Source organism: Ceratotherium simum, chromosome 4 (genome assembly GCF_057802395.1).
Source record: "Ceratotherium simum simum isolate JZ-2026a chromosome 4, ASM5780239v1, whole genome shotgun sequence".
Lineage (NCBI taxonomy): Eukaryota > Metazoa > Chordata > Mammalia > Perissodactyla > Rhinocerotidae > Ceratotherium > Ceratotherium simum.
The window spans coordinates 83,669,642-83,688,119 of record NC_141903.1 but is presented as its reverse complement, the minus strand read 5'-3'; the positions used below and the strand labels follow the sequence as shown (position 1 = coordinate 83,688,119).

The window sequence follows — 18,478 nt, the reverse complement described above, 5'->3', positions numbered from 1 at the left end:
CATTTTGAGTAATTGCATAAGATTTTTTTTGTGTGTTAAAATGTGCCAGTTTATTTAAATTCCCAATTTTAAAATGTTCATTTGATATCTATATTTAAAAGGAATAATTGTTACCTGAAAAAATGGACAGAGTAAATAATTGTTTGAAAGATATTTTAAAATATTTCACTTGATAAGAGAGGAAAACAATACAAGTGAATTATAGATAAGGGTTCGGTAGAAATTTCCTTCTTGATCTCTCTTCCCCTCCTCCCTCTCCCTCTCCTCTCCTCCTCACCGTTTCTGTTTCTCTCTCCCCCTCCCTGCTTTCTTTCTCTCTTCCTTTATTTAAAAAAATTCATTTGGATCTAATTTTATTGTATATTATTATGATCTAAAGAAAAAAAATTGAGGCCAGGTCTCCCCAAGCGGTGTGATAGTTATCTGGGTAACTCTGGCGGAGGTTCCAGTTACTTCCCTGAGAGATAACATTTGCATTTTGCCAGTTTACCTGGATAATTGCCTCTAAATCCTGGTAGTCTTAGCTGTGGAAGCATGGCATCAGGGTGTATTCATCCCATCCTCTTGCCCAACTTTCATAGTAGATGATTGCATTGTTTAGTTGTCCTATTCATGCTCTTTCTACTTCCCCAAATTCAGGATAACAGGCAATTGTTTGAGTGTAATAATGGGCTTGATATCAGTCTTGTTACGCTGACAGCCAAGGTCTAGCTTTTGGCAAGGTCTTAAATCTTGCATGCTACTGTTACGAAAGTTTTGACAACATACAATATGAAGCCACTTTAAATAAGGCAGAAAAATTTAAACTTTATAAAATTTCTAATTGCCACATAAACCTTTTTAAAAATATACCAAGTGTTAAGAAAGGGGAAGTAATTTTTTTATCTATATATTTTGTATCCCATTATTGTTCCTGGATTATTATCCCTTTATAGGTAGAGATTGTGCATGTTAATTTTTTAAAGGGCAATTTTTAAAAATGTTATCAAGGGCAGGTATCTAATGCATGGTTTTCATGACACTAATAATATATTAGTTTACTTACAGAGAAGAGTACATGGGTCTGAATCCTGGCTCTGCCATTTATTGGCTTTGTGATCTTGAGTACTTTACTTAATGTCTCTTGAGTGACAATTTCCTTATATGGAATATAAAGATAATAATACTACCCACCTTATAGAGTTGTTATGATTCAATGAGTTAATCTAAATGAACATATAGAGTAGTGTAGCTAGGTGTTTTATATTATTTATAATAATAATTTTATTCCTCTGCTGATGTGTCTTAAAATCGTGCTGTTATCAGTGTTCTGTGAAAGCAATCATACATCCTATGTGCCTCCCTGTATGAGCAATAGATCAAATGATATGCATTCTGCTGTGGTCAGAATGTTTGTGTCGCCCCAAAATTTATATTTTGAAATCCTAATGCCCAATGTGATGGTGTTTGGAGGTGGGGCCTTTGGGAAGTGATTAGATCATGAGACTGGAACCCTTATGAATGGGATTATTGCCCTTATAAAAGAGGTCCAAGAAGGGTCCCTTGCCCCTTCCACCGTGTGAGGACACAGCAAGAAGCCAGCAATCTGCAACCTGGAAGAGGACCTTCACCAGAATTTGACCATGTTGGCACCTGATCTCGGACTTCCAGCCTCTAGAACTGTGAGAATAAATTTCTGTTGTTTATAAGCCACCCAGTTTGTGGTATTTTGTTATAGCAGCCTGAACAGACTGAGACACATTCCCATTTTCTTAAATAACATTATTTTAAGTTTCTGTTTGATTAAGAACAACAATAAGGCATTTTTATTGAATAGTCTTATTAGAATTTAGAAATGCGACCTTTCAAAGTTGATTTTCTGTTTTTGAAAAAGTATTTATTTCCATATACGTAAATGTTAGAACACAAAGTGACCTTACATAGAGATCTAGTCTAACCCAATAATTTTTGAGATTAGAAAATTTAGGTCTAGTCGAGTTACATTATTTTTTAAATCACACTGAGATGATGACTTAGCCAAGGATCAAACTTTGGTCACCTGATTCACGTCTAGTGTACTTTTTTTTTTTTGCTGAGGAAGATTTTCCCTGATCTAACATCTGTTGCCAATCTTCCTCTTTTTTGCTTGAGGAAGATTTGCCCTGAGCTGACATCTGTGCCAATCCTCCTCTATTTTGTATGTGGATTGCCACCACAGCATGGCCACTTACAAGTGGTGTAGGGCCATGACTGAGAACTGAGCCTGGGGCGCCAACCAGAGTGTGGCGAACTTAATCACTAGGCCACGGGGCTAGCCCCCACATCTAGTGTACTTTTAACTACTCTATACTGATATTTATAGGGCTCTAAAGAAGAAGGAAACATCTTTGCTCTCCAAATAATTGAGCAGAAATGTATGTTAAATTCTCTAAGATATATGATTTGGATGATAAAGTTTGTGAGTATGTGTCTTTCTCCTGCCTGGTAGCTGCTCACTCGCTACCCTTCTAATTGGCTCCCAGACTAATGCACATATCTGGGAAAGAGTTATATATTATGAGCAAAGAAACACACACCTGATTGCTTCTGCTGTTTGTAAGTGGGTTCTTTTTAAAATGTGAAATATTTATGAATTGACAATAACAAATCTGCTAGAAGATTTAAAGCACCCAACACAGAACTTTGGCTCCTTGACTGTACTCTGAAGTTCTCATTGGTAATTGGCATTTGAATTGCTCATCATTAACACTATTGTGTATGCGATGGATTATCACCTGTTGAAGCTTTTCAAAAACATAGATGACAACCAATGACCTATTGAATCAGAAATTTACAGCTGCAGGCTGGGGTTCTACATTTTTATAAGTGCCTAGGATTGTTATAAAATGCACCTCTTGTTGAGATCTACCGCTTTAAAGGATAGTTTTGCTGGTTATAGGAAATGGTTTAAAAAACTTACCACCTACATAAAGTATGGTTCCTAGGTAATCTTTAATATTGATAGGAATTTATAGGAATTTATTCATTAAAGTCATTTTTCAAAATTTGTTGTAAAGAACACCAGTTTCTCTATATGTTAATAGGTTTTCCAGGTGGGAAGTTGGGGAAGTATTCTTTAAACAAATAAGTTTAGAAAATACAGCTTCTTATGTTTAGGACTTTCAGAATTCTAAAATAGAATTGTTCCTCAATTTGTTTATGGATTCTTTTATGCTGGACTCTTTTGTATGTTCTATATACAAAAAAAACCCAAAAAACGTAAAACAAAAAACCTTGGAAATTTGCAGACTGAAGATTATGTTGATTCTGACAAAACTTCCCAGGGTGGGGATGGTGGAGGAGGAGAACACATTAAAGTTACTGAATAAAAAACATTGATATCTTCTCTCAATTAATCCCAACCTAATTTGTCTACTTCTAAGTAATTATTTGACTTTTATCAATCATAAGTCAGGATGTATCTGGAAACATTTCCCTTGCTATGCCTGTTTCTGCTGAATTTGTGCTCATCGTCAAAATCATTCTTATACAATACTCTAGAATACTTTTACCAAGCTATTAGAGTTGGAATCAAAGATAATATCCAAAAGAATGTAAGTATTCTTTTTTATATTTCCATTGAATTAGTACCTGAAACAGAAGGTTAAGCAAAAATTTTGTGCTGATTCCACTCTAGGAACATAACATCAGCTTTTACTCAAATGATTTATGAAATCATTAAATTTACCTCTTTTTCCTCTGCAATTCAAATTGGTAAAATAAATCCAATGGCAATTATTTAGATAATGAATTTACATCCAAAGCCATCATGTGACCTACAAGAAATGTGTTATCTGTTGAACTCTCCGTGAAGGTATCTTTACATTTCTGTATATTCTCTATCAAGTTATTTGCTTAAATTTCTTCCAAGTTAATTTTTTTCCATCTTTTTCCTTAGTTAAGCATAATTCTTCTCCCATTTATTGAGAACATTTATAATTTTTTATTTTCCAATTTGTACATAATATATATATGTTTGTATATAGATATAGATCTATTTATCTATCTATGTAAACAGTAACACAAATACAGACTTTTTTTGCTTATGTTCTTTCCCAGCTGTGTTATGATAACTTCCCTTGTGTAACTATGTTCCTTGGCTAAGATATCTGTTAACCATTATTTAGAAATAATATACTCCTTTGTATATGGTTATAATATTCTCCACAAGGGCATTTTAAACGCCAACTCTAGTTAAATGTATTAGGCTTGAATTCAGTGTTTGCTGTATAATGAATATTACAGGCTTCTTTTTTTTAGAAGTTATGTTTATGGATAAACAAATCTATCCAACTTTTATTTTGTTATTTTTGCTTAAGTTTGTATTTAACTACAAAAGGTTTGGTGTCTTGTAAATTCTATTTTATGTATAAAATCTTCAGTATTTTCCTTGATGCTATTTTCATTCAACAATAATACTTTGAGCACCTACAACATACCATGCAAATGATGGACCATTTTTCTGTATGTCAGTTTACTGTGGAATAATTATAAATATCTAAAATGTGAAGATACGTACAGCATTTACTTAATTGGAAAGACGTTTCTTGTATCAGTAGTCTTATCTTTTTTTTTCATTTTAATGAAATAATAATGCCTAAAAATTACTAGCCCTTCATAGTAACAGTTTTTCCATTTTAATTTATGACTAAACATTATGGTAAATGCATCTGTGCAAGAGCTTATTTTGTGAATTTCAGGGAGACTCAGATATGTAACTCTGTGAGGCCTGCTATGCTATGATGTCCCCACTTCACGATTAAAACACCTCAAGAGATTGAAATTTGAGCTTCCTAGTCATTGATGAATTATAGTGGAGTGGCATCATATATGTTTGTGTGTATATATATATATATACACACACACATATATATACATACTTAATTTAACCTTATTTAACTATATTTTCTAGTAAATATAGATTTTTAAAAAAAGAGAGAAGAAAATTAGATTTTTAAATAACTAGCAATGGGAAAAACTTATAAACAAGTATGAGTACACTTAAGGTTTGGGGCTATTGACAAAGCGATGGTAAGCACTATTTAGTTGGTCAAGCAAGTAGGGTGATAATGTTTTCATCCAGGAGAGAAAACAGTGAAAAATTAACTTGGAACCATAAAGAAATTTGACTAAGGAACCATCAGAGGAACTGATATATCTTCCACAGAAGATTAAGATAATGATATTTAACCAGAAGAGCTAGCAAGTTGCATGTTTCTGTATTGATGATGTGTTTAGATTATTGAAAACCTTGAGTAATTTTCTTTCTGAATATAATCTCTCTATGAAACTATATACTATGGTATTGAATTAGATGTTTATGCATGAATATTACTGTACAGAGTTATATACACTATGTATTACTCTACTTAATGGGCAATTTAAGGAATTTTCAAGGGTAGTTTTGATTGATTGTAATTGTTTGCCTTATGCACTGACTTTACAATAAGATTCAACCCCAGCGTATCTACTACTCCATGGGAGAACCCGAAACACTTTATCCTACTTCATTTTTCTTAGTCTGTGACCCTCACCGCTTCTCCATACTGCAGTGATAGGAGTGGTAAAGGGTGCTATTGGGGCCACAGAGGAGGGACATCTAACCGAGACATCTAAGGCTTACTGACAGAGTGATATCTTTCCTGAGATATCAAGGATGGGTGAGAGTTAGCAAGTTGAGCGGGAGGTGGTAGAACACTGTTTCCAGAAGATCACGTGTGCAAAATCCAGGAGGAGAGAGAGAGAGTGGCACATCGGACAGAATTCAGTAAGGCTCTGAAAGTAAGCTGTACCAGGAAAAGAAGGAGACGTTCAAGTGCATTAGGAAGTTTTATCTTTGTCTTCAAGGCAGTGGAGAAAGACATGACTTGATCAGATTTGCATTTTTGGAAAAATTCTCCTAGATGTTTTGTAGGGAATGAATTGTAACTGCTTTGGCCATTTATAAGCTATAGCAATAATGTAGGCAAGAGATTATGGAAGTACTGGGGACGCAGAGAATTATTAGACAAATTTAATAACTTGTTTAGGAGGTGCTGATTGGATGTGCCAGATGAAGTTTTGGAAGGTGTCAAAAATGACTCCTACTTTGGCTCTTGGCATGTTGTGGCATTATGAAGGCTTTGTCCTGAGACTGCACATTACTAAGTAGCATGCTAAAAATGTTTGGTAACAGTGATGTGAAGTTTGCTAAACAAGCTTCATAAATATAAGATGTAAAGAGTATACGTTTGTAATAAACTGTAATAAATTCCCCCAATGTTATTCTCTTTGTCAAATTGATGCTTAAAATAATTTTTGCTCTTATTTGTCTAATTTTGAGTATTAAGACAAAAGAATATACAAATTATTTGTTTAAAAATAAAAACTTTACAAAGTTTTTATTGAAAAATAAAAAATCAATTAAGCGTATGAAACTGTAATATACAAAAAAGCATGTGAATGTTTGGAAGTGAAATTTCTGAAGAAAAACTTTCTGATTTGGGCAAGACATTTTACCCAGTACTAACTTAAAAGTGCTTCAAAATGTTATGAAAGTACATTTAGTTTTTCTTACCAAATTCAATTAAGTTAGTCATTTTAAAAAACCATAATAACTTAAATTATATAATCAGAATTTTTGTACCAGAAGTTACTATTTGGTCTGACTTCTGCACACCTAATTTTATAGATTGAAATAAAAACTTCACGGAATTGTTACATGTTTTGCCCATAGTCATTGAGACGGTGATTAACAGAGTCAGATTTAGGATCCTTCTGAAGTATTTTGTTAATTCAATATAAACATTGTCTTAGTTATTTGACCATTTGCAGAGAATTTTTCTTAATCCTTCTTAGTAAAAGTATTGCCTCAATCACATCTGGTTTGAAAGCTGGTTGGGGCAGCCTGTGTAGCAGTGCAGATCTGGGAATCTCTTTTTTGAAAATCATTCCACGCTTTTCAAGGGAAACCTCTGAAATTTAGCCCCATGTTTCCTCTTCATAAAACCACTACAAACTGACTGAATTATATCACAAAGGCATTAACCTTGTTGTAAATGAGTTTAAAGATGTGCAAATAGAGTACTTTTTCTTAATATATCAAACTTACTCCAGACTTTTCTAAGATTAAGCAAATGCTGGCAAAATGAAGTGGAAGGGTCTTCATGCCACATAAACTCAGTCAAGTCCTTCTTCCCACCCCTGTTAATATTCAAAGAAAGGGTCTGTGACCTAGATTAATGATTCTTTTCTACCGAGTTCACCGTATAATTATGCAACGCTTCACTTTTGCTACTTTTGTCCTGTTCTGACTTTGACTTGCTAGTTAAACTAGTGATCTTGTCCTAGTTCTAACCAGTTAACCTAGAGTCACTGCAGATAATATGCTGGTAATACATTACTAAAATAAAAATAAACTGAAAGATTCCCCATATCATTTCTTAAAAAAGGTTTATATTTCATTTATTTTTGTCCAATTTTTTTCATTTATACTAGTTCGGTGAAATCCTCTCTAAGCCCTGTAAAAAGTCTAGGTTTTATTAAAAGTTGACCAAAATAAAAAAGATTGAAAATTTCAAAAAGCTTTAAATCTCTATGCAGAAAATGCTAAAAAAAAAATGTCTTACGTTGACAGAAATCCACACCTGACTCATGTACAATAATGAAAGCTTTATGTTGGCTCCAAACATTTCATGACGTGGGTCGCAGGCGGAACGCCCTTTATAAAGCTGGTGAAAGCTAAAAACTTGTAGATTTGTTTTCTGAAAACTTATTAACCATTAAAACTTCTCTCCAATGTTTGTTATTTTTAACTACAAAAGAATATAAATTGAAGGGTAAAGTTGCTCTTTCATAAACTGCTTTTCCCCACCAGTATTTTTCTTTTCTTAATGTTAACTAGACTGGCAGCAGCAGACATAGCTAATCAATAGGGTAGTATTTTACATAGATTCAAAATAATTTTTAAGTCATTTATTATTAACTCTATTAGTATTTAAGAAGTTATATCAGTCAATCAACTAATATTTGTTGAGGAATTACTGTGTGTTAGAGAGCATGCTAGTCTGTCTTGTACTAACAGTAGATAAGACAAACTCAGCCCCTGCGTCATGAAGCTTATAAATGTTAGATAAATTATTACAAGAGTGATGAAATCTACTAAGGATGTCGTGGGACAGTATAAAGGACTGTCCAAAAAGGTAACTGTGCAATTGCAATTCAGATATGCTGTTTGAGCTCACTCTGAAACATCCATAAAACTTAATTTTAAAACCCTGCCTTTTCTTGCCATTTTGCTCAGAGTGAGCTAGCCTTTTAATTTTCCCTTTTGGGAAATCTAGTTCAGAGCCATCTGATAATTATGCTATCCAAAGAAATATCCATACAAGAAGAAAAACAATGTAAGAAATCAAGTTATAATTAGTGTTTGCTAATGGAAAAGAGAAATTGAAGCTGCAAAGATTAATTTGGGGAAAATAGTAAAAGGTTGGAAAGCTGCACATACCTTAGAACTTTCAAATGAGTTCTTTTATACTGCTGTGTGAGTTATGGCTTTCTTGCAAATATTCACGTCCTTCTGCCCTACTCAATTATAAACTGTTTGAATACATGGTAGCGGTGTCTTCTGGATAATGCCTGACACATAGAAAACACTCAATAAATATTTGTGAAATAAATGAAGTAATGAATGAATCCTTAAGATTTTAAGGACTGAGTTCATTTGGTATTACATTTTTAGAAATATATATATTTTTTAAATCAGACTGTTTTCTAGGTGTAGAACAATACTTAGTATATTCAACTTACATTTTTTTTATACCGTGAATACTTCCGGAGTCTGTACTTTATCTTTAGTGGCCCACCCTGCCTCTGACATTAATAGTATTAGATTTCCAAAGATGACCTCTTGGGTTACCCCAGTGTCAGTAGGTATTTGTCATAAAGTCTGACTTCCAGCTTTGCTGGCTAAAAGAGGAGCCTGACTTTTAGAAAAGTGTACGTACGTAGATGGACACACACACACACACTTGTAAATGTTTAGTGCAATGTTAATTATGAGTTTATTCGGTGATTGCTGATTAATAGGTTAGACCATTGACCTTTTTCGTGTAAGATGGTCATCAGTTATTCAGATTAGATTGTGAAAACTGGGTAGGAACTGATTACAGATTTGGAAAAGGGCTATTTGATGAATGGGGAGGGAAAATAATGTTTGCTTATTTGATCAGATTGGAAATTTACTACCTCAAGATAGGTCACTTTAAGATACTACTTACTGAAGTATGGCATGACCAACCTTATCTCAGCTTCTTTTTTGCTTATCTTTATACCTGTCAGTAAGACAAACTACAGAGACAGAAGGTAGGCCCAGTCATTGGTTGGTTGTTTTCCCTGGTGAAAGAAAAAGTATGTTTTTTGAAGTTTTAGATTTACTTAGGGTAGTATCTTAAGGTTTGGATTTTGGTTTTTCCCCTTGATATTTTATATCTTTTGAAATAAAACACTATGACGTTGATTGTAAATACTTAATAAACATTTGTGAAATGAATAAAATAATGAAAAGCAGCGATAGCAGACTAGCTACCTGTGTTCCTAACGGATGATAGTTCTGTGACAATTGGGTTATTGTGAATTTGGAAAACCATGAATTTATTTTACTTTTTTAAAAATTTTACTTTTATGTTTCTACGAAGCTATAGAGGATAGCCTAAAAGTTCTTCAGATTCGTCTAAATGAATTTCATTTTGATCTTCTGTAAGGACACACATTTTGTTAGTAATACTTATTACTGATATCAAATATTTCTGACACTATGATTTATAACACAATTTATAGTATTCCATTTAATCGTGTCAGAAATCATGGTTAATATACATTTTCTCAATTGAGGAACTTGAAGATTCTGTAATATGTCCAAGATAAATGGCAGAATTAGAGACCCAGACTCAGGTCTTTTGACTCTGCTTTTCCCTACACTTCATCTAGAGGTCCGTGAGTAAATAAATTTTGATTGAAAAAATAAGATACACATTTAAAAATAAAGTTAAAGTCTTCGTATTTCTCATGTTTAACACTATTGGGTAATATGTTAGGGATATAGCAAACTGTAAGGCATAACCTCTAGCTGTTGGGTATTCATAATCTATTTGGAGAAACAGCAGATATACATAAAAAGAGAATAACAGTACTAGATAGTATGTGTAAAATGAGTGGTTCAAACTGTAAGCCCTATAAAAGAGAGATTGCTGTGGATTGGAACTGCTAGAGATGACTGCAATGACTGAAATGGGCTGTGCCAGAAGGGAGCACATAATTGAACCAACGGAGAAGTGGAGAACATTCAAGACAGGGAAAATAAGGAACACAAAGGAAGATGTAGGAACCCTGGAGCCATGGGAATAGTTTATATACCGTGGTAGATGATTTGTGGAAGGTACGGTCAGAGAGGCAGATGAGGGTCACATCGTAGCGGGATTTGAATACAGGGTTAGGATCTTAGGCCTTTATTTTATAGGCAGTGGGGAACCACTGAGAGTTTTTTGTTTAAACATGGCTTATTGCACATAGCACACAGTTTTTTCGTGCTCAAGGGACTTGAAGATCAGAGCCTCCTTAATTTGATAATTTAAGAGCTGAGTGGCCAATGCCATGAATACCATGCCTCAGGACATTAATTTTTTGGGGGGGTAGGGAGGAGGGGCAGGGGCTGGAGATAGGTGTGTGTGTTTCAAGGGGGGTGGGAGGTGGCAATCTCCATTAGAGTTTTGTAGACTCTTGAGGCCATGATAAATAATGAACTATAAACTTGAAAAATTATCTTTAGAAACATTAAGATTTAAGGGTTTAATGGTCAGAGACTTGTTTACCAGGTAATTTAAGTCTTGGGATTTATCCAGATTGCTGACAGTTTAGCCCACAGTGCCATTTCTTTTCGACATTGAGAGTACCCAGGGAAGCTAGCACTTTGCCGCTCTCATGTTCGAACTACTGCTGCCAAGCTCCTGCAGTTCTGTCAGATGGGAAGAAGTGTGGCTCTCTGTGGAGCCACCTTTTACAATGACAAGGCTTGTGTAAAGATTCCCCATTTTCTAGATGCAGTGAACCTAATGAGAACTTGAAATTCATCCCATAGCTGTGCCAATCCGTATTTCAGCTGTAGTAAGTTCATTGGAAATAGTTTTTTCTTTTCTTTTTTAAAAAAGTCTTGGAAACAGTCAAAGACACGTTGTCATGACAAAGAGACTGATGATAATATTAAAAGCTGAGGATTCTGGATGTGGAATCTCAGAAAAAAACTCCACAGCCAATATCAAATTTATACTTTTCTGCCTGGATTTAGAAGCTTTCAAATTTATTTAACATATCTGTCTCCTTTTTCCTTCCCCTCCTTTCCTGCTGCCCATACTTATCCTGTCTCCTTTTCTGCATCTTTCTCTCTCATCAACCAGGCCACACTTCTTCTCGTTACCCTTTGAACATTTATCTTTCTTTTCCAGCTCTATTCATGCTCTTCCCCATAGCCAAAATGATCGTATAACCTAGTAAATTTAATACAAATTGATATTTTCCTTAAAAATAGGATGCAAGACTTGAAAGTGAAAACTTTTAATTGTTGCTCTTAGAAATATGTAAGGTTAGGAATAATGTAGACATTTTGGAAGTCTCATTTTAGACCTCCTGTAGATGTAGTTCACATCCCTTCTCTTGTATATGAAACAGCTTTGCTGTTTGGAGACCCAGGACCATTGTTCAAGGGATCCAGTGTCAGAATAGAAATATAGTACCCAGCATCGAGACCAAATGGAATGAGACGACCAAACATTAGCCCAACTAGAGAATAGAGGTAGGATGGGTTAAAATTTGAGGAATGCTTAGGATGAGCAATTTAATACTTAGGTACCTGCTGTTGGAGTAGTGCCTCTTTTTGCTGGTTTCCAGCATTGTGGGGTGGAGAGGAAAGGATAGGATGGAACATTTCCCTTTTATTAAAGCCTAAGCAAATATTATCAAAACTTCATTTTAAAGGAATATGTAAATTAAGAGAAGCTATTACAATACAGTTTGATATTACATATATATAATAAATTGAAGGGAAGACTGTTTCTCATGGTGCAAACACAAACCGAAAAAGATATATTTCATTTAAACAGTAATTAACCTTATATGCCATCCCTTTTTCATATACATATGCCATGACAATAGTAGATAGAGGCTACACTGCAATTGTCAAGAAAAAAGAATAAAAATGGTGCAATGAAATGACCTGAAACACTTGTTTATACACAACTCTAGGTTCTTTGTGGTACATAATGATAGCCACCCAGAAGTTTGAAGTGTGGGAATAATAATACTAATAAATTATCAGACTAAGTTTTCCCACACATAGACAATTACCAATTAAATATTTACTAGCAAGTAAGCACAAAATAATTCCTGAACCTGTCCTATAAGCTTGAAGAATTTTTCAGCTGTTTGTCCTTTTAGGTGTCCCAGTCACCCCCTCATATAAAATGTTCACTTTTGGCAAATATAAAAATTCCTGAGGCAGAAATGGTGATTCTCCCTGGCATCAGGCAACCACAGTTGTCCAGAGTTCACAAGTAGACACAGCACTACTAAGATTTAGCACAGGGCATCATCTCTAAGAGTAAACAGACCTCCTTGGATTCTTATACCTTGTTCATAAAATAGTGGAGAGTATGTCTCAAATACTGTACCCAATCTGTATATCTTGAATGCCTTTAATTTCACTCCTGAGAGCCCATATGCAGTATTCGTCATGCTTGTTTTCGTGCCTTGTTTTCACCAATAGTTACACATTTTTGTTACTCAGTACACTAATTAGTAAATCATCAGTTATTGATTCAGATGCAAATAACAAAAGTGCCTCTGTTAGCCCTTTAAAAGTATAGACTTTATTATTAGAATTCCAAAAAACTGTCCCGGTCTGTGCAAACTTGAGTAAATACTAGCAACACCAGGGTTATAGCTTACCCTGACTAACACACACGTTTAATCACATGGTATTTTAAAGTAAATTCTAGACATTATAACAAATAGTATAACCATTGCACATATAAAACATCTTTTTGGGTGCCAATGTGTAAACCATTATTTGGAGTTTTCAAATGAACGGCAGAACTTTTTGGTAACTTTAAAAATTTTACCTTGCATTTTAGTTTAAACTTAATATTCTTTCCTCCTAGATGTCTAACACGTCATTAAATGCAGTCTATCTCCATTTTACAAGTCTATCCACAGTTGAAATGTCCTCTAACTCGGATGCTTTTGCTAGTTTTGTTCTTAGACAAGCCTGTACTTTGTTGATTGCTTATGTGATTGAGTAAACCCTAGGTGAGAGCTGACTGGGTAAGAAATCAGGAAACCAGAATTATCTTCCTTGGTCACCTCATAGCTTAATAAAATTTGAGAAATTATTCAGCTTTCATGTGTTCAAAGAAAGACCCTTTTTTATTTACCCTTCTGTACTTCCAATACATTTTTAGGGGTTAATAAAATAATGTACAAGAAGTCTAGTGGAACTTATGTTTCTTAATAACTTATACAGCTTTGGAAAGTAAAATATGCTTTGATGGGCTTTCAATTAATATTTTCTCAAGGAGTAATTTATCTGCTAGGGAGGAATATTTTTTAATTGCATAAAGATAAAATATAAAAGCAAGGGCTATGTGCTTTGGGCAAGTTACTTAACCTCTCTAAGGCCTCAGTTTCCTCATCAGTAAAATGAGGTTGGTAGTATTAAGTACTTCACAAGGTTAAAGGTAAATAAGATACTACATGTAAAACCCGTAGCTAAGCGTCGAGTACATATGTTCTCAAAAATGGTAGCAATTTTAAGAAAAAAAATCCAAAGAAGAGTTTTAAGAGAGTGGTCAACAGTGTCCAGGTGATCTCAGGTCACTCAGTGTAGCATGGACTGCACAGAGTAAGAACTCAGAATACAAACTTTCCTTCCAGAATATGATTTATGTGTGCCTGAAAAACCACTCATTCTGCAGAATTGCACACTAAAAATAATAGAGCTTATGGGGAAAAAAACGAAGGTTTGGGCAGACTACTCAAAATTTCTGCAGCTTTACATTGTTATTGTTAGTTCTCTAGTTACAATGCTAATAAAAATATTAACTCCGTTAAATCGCTAGCAACATTTGCATCCAGCATCACAGTCAGCTAACCCTTTGCATCACGCTTCTTGAATGGAGGAGATGGGAGTTACTGAATGCATTTGATTCCAGTAATTTCATCAAAATTAAACATCTGATTCAAAACATAGGGAGAAATATCTTCACAGTTTATTCAGCTGTAATTGCAGCTTTAGCACAGAGCTTAACTTTTGAAAAGTGTAGAGTTCATGACTCCACTAAACCAACCCCTATTGGTGCTGAAGGAATGGCCTTGTACAGGATTTTTAGCCACTCATCTCCACTTTTTTAGGCCTTTATACATTGCTAAGGCTTTCTCTTTAATTGGGATGAAAGCTTGCCCCTGATCACTTTAAAATATTAACATACTGGAAAAAAATCGTATGACCCACAGGACATCCAAAGTCCAAATTATACTGATATTGTTCATTATTTACCAATAGCAAAGGAGCTCTTTTCTTTTACAGAAACGTGTATTATTGCAGAATGTACTGTGTATTGGGTGGAAGAATGAATATTCTGAAGCCCCTTCACGCTCTTTGGAACTAAGTTGTTTATAGCGAATAAAGGAATATAAATCAAGCATGTTTCTATTGTTGCTTCTGTTTCATGTATATCAAACACTTTTAAAGGTAATTTAATGGTTTCGCCACATTAGAGACTTTTGTTAGTATTTTCTTACATTTTTCTTGTGCTTATTCCGCATAGTTGGCCAAAGAGTCTATGACATTATCTCTGGATGACTAGCCCAAGCACCCATTCCTGCTAATAATTACTGTTTAGTATCAGTTTGATTTGTGTTATTCCTATAGCGGTATTTTTGCCCCCAAACACTTTTCAGAGGTGCCTCTAAGGCACTTCTATCTGGTTCTAGCACTGAGAGATCAAACTGTGCCTATAATGCCCTTGGGAAGGTTGTTGCCTGAGATAAGCAAAGACCATTTTGATCAAATTATTCCATGTGTACTGTATACTTTGTATTTTATATTGGTATTAAAGTATTGCACACTAACTGGCTCATTTCACCAAATCTGAATAAATTTTTAAAGAAGAATTTTGCTGCATTTTAATTGTGTCACTTTATATCAGTGTTAAAGCAGCAAGTTGATACTTTACTCACGAATTATATGCCTGATTTTGTTGGGTCACGTTTTTATGTCATTTTATTTTAGCTACTTTAAGAAGAGATGACTCCGTTATTTCAAGTCCTGACGTCACCGATATTGCACCAAGTAGAAAGAGGAGGCAGCGGATGCAAAAAAATCTTGGGACAGAACCTAAAATGGCTTCTCAGGAGCTTCAGCATCAAGAAAAGGAAAAGTAAGTTATTCTTTGCCACAGAGTGAGATGACATTTTAAAAAACCCAATATTTAATATTAAAAATTATATTTTTAGTTCTGAATTTACTTAAGGCTATTTTTAAAGAACAAAAGTTATGATTTGGGGAATTGTAAAATGTTTGAATCAATTTGTTTTCTCTGATATTTGGTTACTTCCTATTAATATTTAAAGCAGAAGTGCTAAAAATATGAACAAAACTTTTTCTTGTGGTTTTCATAAATTAATTAGAAATGGCATGTAGGATACTAAAAATATTAGAATCCAGCTTGTGTTCAGTAAAGTGTTTCAATCTAATTTCTTGCTTTAAAGAGACCCATATAGCATTCCACTTAGCCACTTGATTTGGTTATGCTTGGTATTTTTTCAAGTAGAATGTCTCTTTCTAGTCATCTGTTTATTTTTATTAAATATTGGAATTATATACTTTATTTTTACTCTTTTTCACTTTTTCGTTCAGACTACCCTCCTTCAATCTACATCCCAATTTAGTTGTAATGCGTTGAGAAATTGGAATAATTAACATTTCACTGCAGCAAAACCATCAGCATTTATAAATAATATTATCAGTTGAATCCAAAATGAATGTGAAAATCATTTGTATGTTTGCATATATGTATGTATACCCTGAGAATTTATTTCTTTTTCCCTAAACTTTTCAGTAATTTAGCAAATAGTTATTGAACAATAGCCATATGACAGATGATATTATAGGCCAGTGGTTTTCAAAGTGGAATGAAGACCCCTGGGGGTTCCCGAGGCCCTTCGTGGTGATCCACAAGGTCATCCCTTCTTCAATTCCATACCTGTGTGAGGCCAGAATTTCTTCTTATATTTCAGTTAAAATAACATGTCTTATAAACCAGTGTTACCTCAATTAAAAAAAAAATAACGTCACATCTGTTTGCATGCAGAAGCTAATGAGAATCAAACTGTTTTCGTTCAAGCTAGCCATCAAACAGATTTGCAAAAGTGTAAAACATTGCCTTCACAAGATTTTTTGTTTGGGAAATATAATGATTTTTCACAAAGAATACATTATGCATATTATCATGTACTGGGTTTATTGTTATTTTTAAATGAATTGATAAATATTTTTAAATTTTCTCAATTTTAATTTTGAGTATGGCAAATATAGTTCACATAAACAAAAGCTCTTGAGGTCTTCAAGAACTTTTAAAAGTGTAAAGGGGTCTTGAGAGCCAAAGTTTTAGAATTCTCTTATAGACGATGATGAGATGCCGAGAGAGCTGCAATCCATGCCTCAGGAAACTGACAGCCTAATGGGAGGGTCTTCGAGTTTCTCATGTAAAAATAAGCATTGCACAGTCAATGGTGGAATTGTTTGTTTGTCTGGTTGGGTTTTTATGCTCTACACAACTGGCCTGATCTACTTGTACTTGAAAATGCCCTCTGTATACTACACTAGGTCCCTTATGCCTTCAGACAATATATGCAAAAACCCAGTGTCTGCTAAACTCTTGCTAGTTTGTGTTTATCATCTGAATTTATTCATTAGTTCATAAACCCTTGGCTTCATAGATTTTAAGGTATTGTAGGATTTCTTTTAAATAATGAACCAAAAATATTTCTAATTTGCAAACATTAGAGCACCAAAACTAATTCTATAAATTAATATGGGAAAAAATGAAATTACAATAAGCAGCTTGAAATATTCAGAAAACTCTGTACTTCATTCAGTCAATCTGTAAGTAAATGAGTAATGAGTGTCAGTTATGTGCCAGGCTTAATGTTGGTCACCGAGGATTCAGGAGAGTAGAAAACAGACACAGCACCTGTTCTCATGGAACCTGTGGTCTAAATGTGTTGTCTGATAAAGATTTCAGAGTCTGAGGGAAGAATGAAGTATATTGGTTTTAGGTTGGAGAGCTGCATCTTAGGCCTTTCACTCTACGTGAACTAAATGTAAGGTTTTGAGGTTACTAACATTTTCTGAATATACTATATTGCTTAAACAGGTTTCTGATATTCACAGAGATGAAAGAAGTTTAGATCAGAATCAAGACTAAATATTTTATTTAGGCTTTTCAATAAAGGCAATGTGTTTGTTTCTACCAACATATATGCGATTAATATTATGTTCCTTTCCTTTTCCATGTTTAGATGATCATGTCAATATTTATTTTGTATACTTTCACTACTTTAAAAGTTGATATAAACCGTATCAGCTTTTTTGAATTGTCTGCCAATTATATCATTGTGGACTTTTAGACTCAACAGCCCCTAAGTAGAAATGAAACATAAATGTTAGGTGTCAGAAGAATTTTAAAGATTAAAGGTTTGGTTTAGCTTTTATCGATCAGATGTTGAATGGTTGATGCTCCACTTTACAATTCCTCTTCCTTTGCTCAAATGAAACAAAAAGATAAATTATATATTTTTTTAATATTTTATTTTTTATACTTTTGGGTTGTTTTTCCATTTTGAATACAGCCTACTGACATTTTATGGCTTGTAGAAATCAAAGTACTAGTTCTACTTTCCCAATTCTTTCATAAAACAATTAGAAAGCTTCTACAAAAGAAAAAACAAAAACAAGCCCATAACTATAAAAAAACTTAGAATAACACCTTAGAATTTGATGATGGATAATCATCAAATACTGATGATTAACCATTCTTTTATGTTTTAAATTCAAACTACTACCTGTTTCCTACCTTGCTAAATACCTTTTCTCTCTGGTAACTTCTCATCAATAACAGGTACATCAGTTAAGTTAATATACTCTACTGTAGCCTCTCAACAAATGCAGATGTGGTTAGTCTGCTCCTTAGAGGGGAAAGATATTGGCCCCTAACTCTAAACTTCAGTTCCCTTGGTCCATCTTTAACAAATTCTGGGGGCTCTAGTCCCTTCAGACATTCTCACTGGGCATCTTCCATAATTTTTCTTTGTTTGGCTTCTCCAGCTCTGCATTTCAAGAACAAAAAGGGGAGAGGTACTATGGACCTGATTC

At 34.1% G+C, this 18,478-nt stretch overlaps 1 protein-coding gene across 6 annotated transcripts in view; it reads left to right on the top strand.

The window, feature by feature from the left end:
* The window catches only part of XRCC4 (X-ray repair cross complementing 4), a 234,099-nt gene that overhangs the window by 126,399 nt on the left and 89,222 nt on the right, over nucleotides 1-18,478 (top strand). For all 6 annotated transcript variants that reach the window (XM_087430087.1, XM_087430088.1, XM_087430086.1 and 3 more), the window contains one exon: nucleotides 15,335-15,482. In XM_087430087.1, coding sequence (XP_087286213.1) covers nucleotides 15,335-15,482 — 148 coding nt within the window. The remainder of the gene's footprint in view (nucleotides 1-15,334; nucleotides 15,483-18,478) is intronic.